Raw genomic sequence first — 10,635 nt, 5'->3', positions numbered from 1 at the left:
GTATTGAAGATCAAAAAGAGAGAAGAAGTCATCTAGCTACTAACTCTGGACCCATAGGTCCGTGGTAAACTACTCACGCATCATCGGAGGGACAGCAAGGATGATGAAGAACCCCTCCGTGATCGTTTCCCCCCCTTGGCAGAGTGCCGGAAAAGGCCTCTAGATTGGATCTCGTGGTTCTGTAACTTACGGCGGCAGAAAAAATATTTCATGGACTCTCCTGTAGGTTTTGGGATTTTAGAGTATTCATAGAGGCGGAGGTAGGTCAAACGAAGGCTTGTGGGCCCACTACCCACCAGGTCGCGCCAGAGGCCCCTGGCACGCCCTGGTGCTTAGGGGGCCACCCCTTCGTCTTCTCGTGGCCTCCAGAAGCTTCCACGGTCTCTTATCGCTAGAAAAAAATCTTTAAAAAGTTTCGTGGCATTTGAACTTCGTTTGGTACTGATATTCTGCAAAGTCAAAAAAACAAGCAAAAAACAACAACTCACACTGGACACTAAGTTAATAGGTTAGCCCCAAAAAATGATATAAAGTTGCTTGTAAACGTATATAAAACATCCATAATTGATAAGATAATAGCATGGAACAATCAAAAATTATAGATACGTTGGAGACGTATCAGTTACCTCTAGTAAATGTCGATGGCTGCCGGACCTAGCTAGCTCTGGATCGGCAACCAAAACATTTCTCAATCACGCAACTTAAAAAATGGTTAACACTATTAAAAAATATGTTAATAACATTTTAAACATGTTCACGCATTTCAAAAAAATGTTTTGTGACATTCTACAATATGTTTATACAATGTAAAAGAATTTCCACATAATTCATACAAAATATTCCTTGCCACTAAAAAATGTTTGAGTGTTTTGAAAATTATGTTCTTAACATGTTTTTAAAAATGTGTATATGAAGTTAAAAAATGTTCATGTAGTATAAAAAATATTTCACTCATTTAATAAATGTACAATGTGTATTTAAAAATATTTAACATTTTCTAAAAAATGTATTTAACATGTACTATTCAAAAGAATGTTCAAAACATGTATTTGAAAACTATTGAACGTGTATTAAATAAGTATAAATGTCGTGAGAAAAAGAAAACAAAAAAGGAAAAAACTAAATAAAGTCAGTGAAAAAACATAGAAAAACGGAAAAGAGAAAAAATAGACCGCTTAGAGGCTTCTAAAACCATTCAAAAACCGGTCATAGAAGCTTCCCAAAACCCTTCCCTGGAAATTGGATCACCTCAAAAAAAATGGAACCTTTATTGGGTCGGCCCATCTAGCGATCACAACTCCCGTCATTAGAACGGGCTGATGAAGCCTTATGTATCCAGTGGGCCAAGATATATAATGGTTTGATGGGCTAAATGCCTTGCCAAAATCAAAATTTATCTTGGAAAGACTCTCTGCCGGTGCGGAGACCTCCTCTACGGCGCCTTATGCGCCCGTTCGCTAGCGGGCGCTCGCGCAGCAGCCTCTAGTGGGCCGGCCCAGCTAGCACACTCACGCTTTCCGTTCTCCATCGCTCGCTCCTTCCCTTCCTTCGTGCACGTTTCGTTCGTTCGTTCTTTTTTTTTTCTGTTTGTCCCTTCGTTCACAAAACTGAAAGCACATGGATCTCAAAAATTACGAATTTTAAAAACATTTCACGAATTTTACAATGTTCATCAATTCTAAAAAAAGTTCATCAATTTTGAACACAAAAATTGAAAAAGTTGATCGAATTTGAAAAAAGATCATCGGATTTGAAATAAAGTTCATTACATTTGAAAAAAGTTCATCGGATTAGGAAAACAGTTCAGCGAATTAGCAAAAAGTTCACCGGTTTTCAAAAAAGTTCATCGAATTTGAAAAAAGGTCGTCGAATTTGAAAAAAGTTCATTGGTTTTGAAAAAGTTCACAGAATTTCAAAATAAGTACATCGATTCTGAAAAAAGTTCATCGAATTTGATAAAAGTTCATCAAATTTGAAAAAAGTTCATTGAATTTTTAAAAGGTTCATCGGATTTGAAAAAAAGTTCATCGAATTTTTCACAAACTCATCAAATTCAAATGGTTCGAAACCCAGAGGAGGAACCCAGAGGTTCATCGAAAAAAAGTTCATCGCTTGTTACTCGCCGGTCACGGTTCGAAACCCAGAGGAGGAACGCCCATCATGTATGTGTCATCTTCTTGTGCTCTTAATGGTGTGTGTAAGGCCCAGCATTATGTAAGAAAATAGGTAGAGATTGCACACGCGGAGGAAGGGGAAGGGCGTTGCAGTTGCGGTGTATGCAAATGGTTTTCCATAACAATGAACCGTTTTGTCGTGCCGGGGACCGCTTTCGTAATCGAGGCGATGAACGACGGAACACCTCCATTTTTCACCATGCAAATAAGTTTCCAGCAGTATTTGCAGGTGATTTTTCATATCAGTTGAGCCCCCAAAACATAAACTCTGCATATTGTTGTTTTTCTGGCCCAGAGCAATTACAAGAAAGATAAAGTTGATCCCGTGACCCTGCCCAACAGGCCACGACACCTTTTGGTCCTCCAGCTGAAGATATATGGATGTTTTCTTTGCGTATGGGAGTAGAAACATGTTTGCAAAAACAGTGAACTTTTTGCTGAGAGGTACTCCCTCCGTTTCAAAATAGATGACTCAACTTTGTACTAAAGTAATATAAAATTGAGTCATCTATTTTGGAACGGAGGGAGTACTTGGGAGTAGATACATGACCGACCTGTGATATGTATGTGACACCTTCTGTACAGGCAAGCAAAGTTGGTTAGTACCTGAGGTTATAACAAGGTTGAACCATGTCATTTTGCAAGATCTTACAGATCATGGGAAGCCTCCCGGTGTTCAACATTCAGAAAGTTAAACAGTACTCCCTCCGTAAACTAATATAAGAGCTTTTAGAATACTAAAGCAATGATCTAAACGCTCTTATATTAGTTTACAGAGGGAGTACTAGTTACTGAGTCAAACTGCAAGATATGGAATTTTTTTTTATGAAATGGAATGGTCATTTTTTTCTCAACTCTAGAATGTCGTTTTGTCATGACAGGGGACACTTATGTAATCGAGGCGATGAACGGTCGAACGCCTCTATTTTTCACCATGCAAATAAGCTTCCAGCAGCAAACTTTTCATATCAGTAGAGACCCCCAAAACTTAAACTTTGCATGTAAGTACCAGTTTCTAATGTTCTACACTTCAGCGTGGTTGGGTTATTTTCGGGGCCAAAATGCATTCATGATAAAGTTGATCTACAGCTAACAGAATGGGGTTCAACAAGGTACACCAAGTTCCTGTGACCATTCATCCTACCCACAGCATAATCAAATTTGAACCATGCATTCATGCACCAAACAACACTCTGAATAATAAAGTAGCTCCTAATCCCATCTGAAGCAGCAACACATGGCACAGACATACATACTAGGTAGTTGTTTAACAGCTACAAGTCACCTAAATGAACTCAACATCAAGTTGGTCAACAAGTCAGCTCTCATAGGAGGGCATAAGAGTTATTAGAGCCATACTAAATATAGACGATTGATAAGAAACCACAAGTCAACATGCTTGAGCTACAGCTCCTTTTCCGACGACTTGCGAATCAGATAAACAGTCATTGTAAGGCCCTCAGTGTTGCTGCTCTTGTCTGGCTGGAAGAGGCAGGCATCTCCTTTCTTCAGGCCATTGTCTGTGACAAATTTGTTCCACCCCGTGGTAAGCCACCTCTGGTTGCTGTTATGCTCACTGCAGATTAACTTGACAGGCCATGGCACCGTCGTTTTGTCCTCCAGCTGAAGATGTATGGTTGTTTTCTTTGCGTGCGGGAGGCCACATGCCGAAGCAAATTCCTTGCAAAATACCTACTCCATCATAAATGCATAAGTTCAAAAATTCAGATCAATATTTAATTCAGACGAAATAATTTCTAGCCAGTTGTGTAAGTTTTTAGATGAAAAAAAATCAAACAAGTGCTATTTCTGCAACGTAATGCTGAAATTTCATTGCAAAATCAACAGGAAACTACAAATAATAGGCAAGAGTGTAGCTACGGGTGAAGAGTATGTAAACTCACCAGAGCACATCCTCCTTGGCCTGTGCCAACAACAGAGTATGTTTTTAACTCTCTCACGAAGATGGGAAGTTCAGATTGAATAGTCTTGACTTTCTCCTTTACTTTTTTCTCCAATTCACTAGGTAGAGTTGTCTTCTTGGGTAGAATATAGGGACGCTGAGAAGGTCCCATGAGATTGTTGGAACAAACTTCAATACCGCACTGTTCAACCCCCATTTGCTGCACTGCTGAAATCTGAAGGCACTGTTGGCCTGTGGTCATCACAACAGAAGATTTCTTCCTTTTAGGATTCTCAGATGGGAGCTCCATAGGCACACATCTCTCCTTGTCACTGTGCGGTCCTCGACCATGTTCAGTCACCACCACAACCTCTGATCTGCTCCTCTTCTTAACAGTATTGGCACCGGCAGCTTCATGGATATCAGTCATAACATCAGGCACAGCAGTAGAGTTCAAAGCACATGCAGATACTGCAGTATCAGACACTGCAGCAGTAACCATAATACCATCAGATACTACAGCAGCAGCCAGCACACCTTCAGACACTGTAGCAAATTCCGGCACAGCAGCCTCAAACATAGAAGTATCAGACACTGCAACATCAGCCAACACACTTGAAGACACTGCAGCATCAGCCAACACACATACAGATTCAGGTGGTAAAGTGCAAGCAGAATTATTCAAGCCCATAGCATTGGAATGTTTGGGCTGAAGAAAAGAGTCAAGCCTAGTTATGAGCATGCTCTGAAGCCCAACAGAAATTTCAGCCCATGCACTTTCAGGAATAGTGATCACGGTGCTTCCCGGCCCAAATGGTCCAAAGGGGAAATAAGAGTAGCATCCAACTCCAATGAGCTCATTCATAAACCTGGCAGAAAGGCCATTGGTTCGCTCTATGTGATGGTATCCAGAGACCCATTGCATATACTCATCATCCTGCCAAGTCAAACCACGCATGTGGACATTCTCATAAAAGCGGCAAAAGAATTGAATAGCCAAGGTGCTCAAGGTCACTTCAAGTTGCATATCAGTATCGCTCGCTGAACCGCCATTTGCTTCACATCGATTAGAGTCAGAAATAGGTTCGTCGTGAGCTACAAGTTTGACAAGATCAGACTCGGGGGTTATATTCGTCAAGTGGTTTCCAAACTCCCCGGGCATACGCTGTTTAAGGAGAAAGAAGATACATATTGATTAGAGTCAGATATAAGTTCCGTCGTTTGTGCACACAGTTTGCAAGAAATCGAGACATAGTTCAGAATGCATGACTGCCAGCAGACACGGAAGACAAAGCAAACCAAAAAATAAATCATATTTCCATGTAGGAGAATAAGATCAGGCACACAAAAATACACCGGTGGGTGGTGCACTATACATGTACAGAGCCTGAACGTCAATGCTGCTACGAACTTGGCTACAAACAAAGCGTAATCACTAGGACTTAGGCCAAGTATACATCATGGGCAACGTAGAGCAATGTGCATGCTAACAGTCCGGAACACACATTACAGGACGAACGGTTAAATCTCACACTTACACGACTAAAGTTAACTACCAAATTATATCATTCTTGGTGAACACATCAAATAGATAGCACATCATGGTACACCAGCAGTGTACAGTACCAACGCTTATCTCCATAAGAGCTCCACGCACAGGCAGTGTACACTACTAATTATATATCTCGATGGGAGCTTGATTTTAGTATCACGCAACATATGGTACTGTAGCTAAGAATGAAATTAAAACTTTTCTATTCCAGTGGGTTTCTGAAATCTGAGTTCCTTGAAACCCTGGTTCAGTAATCGGAACTAACGGTACAGATTCACAGAAACTGAATGGAGCAATGGGAGGAAATTAAGCAAGTGGGCCTCATGCATCTGAAGCAACAAAATGCATCTGAAGCAACACAATCTGTATCCAGTGAGATGTCCAACACTCTCAAGGCCTTCTCCGAAGATGCCTTTTGGATCATTCTGCAACATCTAACCAGATGAGGCCAAGAAAGGTGCTGGGATCTCCAATCCAGCAAGAATAGATGATGCAACAGTCAAGAACTGACTGAGATCTACTTATTGGCACGAATACTACTTATTGGTATGACAGACAGTGTTGAGCCTGGATTTACATCACTCTACTTGCTACTTAACAAGAGAGAAATAATGTGCGCCACAAGTTTCAGTCATGGACTGTTTTAGCAAAAAGTTTCAGTTTCAGTCATGGACATTGGCACCCTTCCCTGAGAAAAGTACATGTTGAGCAGCGGAGGCAGTGATGTTTCTCGCACGCTGAAATCTAGCAGGAGGTGCCGGTGCGCACTGACTTTCTTTCATGCTACAAGCAACACCGGAAGCAACGGCGGTGGTCGAGGCACAATCGACAGGGAGGAGGGGAGGGGGTCGAAGGGGAGCTAGGTTCTCACCGTGTCGTGGCTGAAATCGGCGGAGGCCACGAGATGGAACTGCTTATGGCCGTCGCCCGCGTCGTCCGAGTTGTCGTGCATCCCCCACATCCAGCACCACACCGCGCGCTTGGCGGCGGCGGCGGCGGCGCCGCCTGACCCAACCACCACACACAGCAGTGAGAAATCGAGGAAAAAAGAAACATTTTTGCCCGGTAATCGAGAAGGATCTAGGTCGTGGCCGTCACCTGGATCCATCGGTCGCCGCCGGCGCCGCTCCTCGCCTCCTCCGCCTGGGAACCCCGCGTGCTGAGTTGATCGTTTTGGGCAATGAAGGTGGTGGCTACTGCACAGTACGCGGTTGGGCAATGACCAAAGCTAGATCGAGAAGCCGGATTTGAGGATTTTCTGGAGTTGGGCAGTTGCTGAACAAGCCCGAAGTCTTGAGCCGGAAAGGGAAAAGCTCTAGCTTTGACGCGTGGGACTAGTAACTTCTCTCCTCAATTATTCACCAACCCATGGAGTGGAGTGTGGGAGGTAGAAGTAGAACACACTCTACTCTCACACTGGTAACTTCTCTCATCAATTATTCACCCAACCGTGGAAGACTGCGAGGTAGATAGGCAATCTATATCACTTGGTCCAAATGTAATTGAAATTAATTTTGAATTTGCCAACTAGTAAAAACTGTAACTTACATATGTTTTTGTAAAAGTGCGGCGTAGGTGACACTTTTGCTAATCTGATAAGACTTCTTGAAAAATAAATTGAGACTTAAGAAAGTTTGAATCGTCTGAGACAAAGACGGATTCTTTCAGTTTACATTATTGTTCATGTGTTCACGGGAAACTCTAGCCATTCTAGGGGTGGAGTCCGCTACGGTAATCTAGCCAAGGGTGCGCATTTGAAAATGGTTCGAGCGTGCAGATCTGTTTTGAACCGTCAGCTTGTCTTTGACTAGCTTGGTCCGAATAAGATGGAGGAAAATGACTAGTGAGGGTTGCACGCCTCATTCCCCCTTAACCCCCTTTGTCTCTCTCGTTGTAGCGGGTCCATCCCTTCTTGCGTCCCACTTGTCGATGTTGAAGGAAATATACCCTAGAGGCAATAATAAAGTTGTTATTTATATTTCCTTATATCATGATAAATTTTTATTATTCATGCTAGAATTTTATTAACCGGAAACTTAGTACATGTGTGAATACATAGACAAACAGAGTGTCCCTAGTATGCCTCTACTAGACTAGCTCGTTAATCAAAGATGGTTATGTTTCCTGACCATGGACATATGTTGTCATTTGATGAACGGGGTCACATCATTAGAGGATGATGTGATGGACAAGACCCATCCGTTAGCTTAGCATAAATGGTCGTTTAGTTTTATTGCTATTGGTTTCATCATGACTTATACATGTTCCTCTCACTATGAGATTATGCAACTCCCGAATACCGGAGGAACACCTTGTGTGCTATCAAACGTCACAACGTAACTGGGTGATTATAAAGATGCTCTACAGGTGTCTCCGAAGGTGTTTGTTGGGTTGGCATAGATCGAGATTAGAATTTGTCACTCCGAGTATCAGAGAGGTATCTCTGGGCCCTCTCGGTAATGCACATCACTATAAGCCTTGCAAGCAATGTGACTAATGAGTTAGTTACAGGATGATGCATTACGGAATGAGTAAAGAGACTTGCCGGTAACGAGATTGAACTAGTATTGAGATACCGACGATCGAATCTCGGGCAAGTAGCACACCGATGACAAAGGGAACAACATATGTTGTTATGCGGTTTGACCGATAAAGATCTTCGTAGAATATGTAGGAACCAATATGAGCATCCAGGTTCCGCTATTGGTTATTGACCGGAGATGAGTCTCGGTCATGTCTACATAGTTCTCGAACCCGTAGGGTCAGCACGCTTAACGTTCTGTGACGATCGATATTATGAGTTTATGTGTTTTGATGTACCGAAGGTTGTTCAGAGTCCTGGATGTGATCACGGACATGACGAGGAGTCTCGAAATGGTCGTGACATAAAGATCGATATATTGGATGGCTATGTTTGGACATCGGAATGGTTCCAGGTGAGTTCGGGCATTTACCGAAGTACCAGGAGATTACCGGAACCCCCCAGGGAGTGTATGGGCCTTATTGGGCCTTAGTGGGAGAGAGGAGGAGGCGGCCTAGGAGGGGGCGCGCCCCCCAAGCCCAATCCGAATTGGGAGGGGGGCCGGCCCCCCTTTCCTTCCTCCCTCTCTCCTTCTTCCTTCCTCTCCTAGTCATACTTGGAAGGGGGGAATCCTACTCCCGGTGGGAGTAGGACTCCCCTAGGGCGCGCCATAGAGAGGGCCGGCCCTCCCCCTCCTCCAGTCCTTTATATACGGGAGAGGGGGCACCCCATAGACACACAAGTTGATCATTGTCTTAGCCGTGTGCGGTGCCCCCCTCCACCATAATCCACCTCGGTCATATCGTCGTAGTTCTTAGGCGAAGCCCTGCGCCGGTAACTTCATCATCACCATCATCACACCGTCGTGCTGACGAAGATTTCCCTCGACACTCAGCTGGATCGAGAGTTCGTGGGACGTCACCGAGCTGAACGTGTGCAGATCGCGGAGGTGCCGTACTTTCGATACTAGGATCGGTCGGATCGTGAAGACGTACGACTACATCAACCGCGTTGTCATAATGCTTCCATTTATGGTCTACGAGGGTACATGGACTACACTCTCCCCTCTCCTTGCTATGCATCACCATGATAGATCTTGCGTGTGCGTAGGAATTTTTTTGAAATTACTGTGTTCCCCAACAGTGGCATCCGAGCCAGGTCTATGCGTAGATGTTATATGCACGAGTAGAACACAAAGAGTTGTGGGTGATAATAGTCATACTGCTTACCAGCATGTCATACTTTGGTTCGGCGGTATTGTTGGATGAAGCTGCCCGGACCGATATTACGCGTACGCTTACACGAGACTGGTTCTACCGACGTGCTTTGCACACAGGTGGCTGGCGGGTGTCAGTTTCTCCAACTTTAGTTGAATCAAGTGTGACTATGCCCGGTCCTTGTTGAAGGTTAAAACAGCACACTTGACGAAAAATCGTTGTGGTTTTTGATGCGTAGGTAAGAACGGTTCTTGCTAAACCCATAGCAGCCACGTAAAATTTGCAACAAGTAGAGGGCGTCTGACTTGTTTTTGCAGGGTATGCTGTGATGTGATATGGTCAAGACGTGATGATATATAAATTGTTGTATGAGATTATCATGTTTTGTAACAGTTATCGGCAACTGGCAGGAGCCTTATGGTTGTTGCTTTATTGTATGAAATGCAATCGCCATGTAATTGCTTTATTTTGTGACTAAGTGGTAGCGATAGGCGTGATAGCAATAATTGGCGAGACGACAATGATGCTTCGATGGAGATCAAGGTGTCAAGCCGGTGACGATGGTGATCATGACGGTGCTTTGGAGATGGAGATCAAAGGCACAAGATGATGATGGCCATATCATATCACTTATATTGATTGCATGTGATGTTTATCCTTTATGCATCTTATTTTGCTTAGTTCGGCGGTAGCATTATAGGATGATCTCTCACTAAATTTCAAGGTATAAGTGTTCTCCTAGAGTATGCACCATTGCGACAGTTCTTCGTGCTGAGACATCACGTGATGATCGGGTGTGATAAGCTCTACGTTCACATACAACGGGTGCAAGCCAATTTTACACACGTAGAATACACGGGTTAAACTTGACGAGCCTAGCATATGCAGATATGGCCTCGGAACACTGAGACCGAAAGGTCCAGCATGAATCATATAGTAGATATGATCAACATAGTGATGTTCACCATTGAAAACTACTCCATCTCACGTGATGATCGGACATGGTTTAGTTGATATGGATCACGTGATCACTTAGATGATTAGAGGGATGTCTATCTAAGTGGGAGTTCTTAAGTAATATGATTAATTGAACTTTAATTTATCATGAATTTAGTCCTGGTAGTATTTGCATAACTATGTTGTAGATCAATAGCTCGCGATGTAGCTCCCCGTTTATTTTTGATATGTTCCTAGAGAAAAAACTATGTTGAAAGATGATAGTAGCAATTATGCGGACTAGGTCCATGATCTGAGGATTATCCTCATTG

The 10,635-nt window shown here is 43.2% G+C and overlaps 1 protein-coding gene across 1 annotated transcript; it reads right to left on the bottom strand.

Moving 5' to 3' along the window:
- Positions 1-3,326: 3,326 nt before the first annotated feature.
- On the bottom strand, positions 3,327-7,026 carry LOC123139917 (uncharacterized). Its single transcript, XM_044559630.1, has 4 exons — positions 6,728-7,026; positions 6,501-6,634; positions 4,079-5,242; positions 3,327-3,866 (listed from the first exon to the last, which is right to left on the bottom strand). Exons 1-4 carry the CDS (start codon positions 6,735-6,737, stop codon positions 3,579-3,581), a joined length of 1,596 nt encoding a protein of 531 aa, XP_044415565.1. The 5' UTR covers positions 6,738-7,026; the 3' UTR covers positions 3,327-3,578.
- Between the last annotated feature and the right edge of the window lie 3,609 nt (positions 7,027-10,635).

The sequence above is a fragment of the Triticum aestivum genome, chromosome 6B, assembly GCF_018294505.1.
Source record: "Triticum aestivum cultivar Chinese Spring chromosome 6B, IWGSC CS RefSeq v2.1, whole genome shotgun sequence".
NCBI classification, from domain to species: domain Eukaryota; kingdom Viridiplantae; phylum Streptophyta; class Magnoliopsida; order Poales; family Poaceae; genus Triticum; species Triticum aestivum.
The sequence above is the reverse complement of the archived record's forward strand: the minus strand, read 5'-3'. Positions and strand labels throughout refer to the sequence as shown.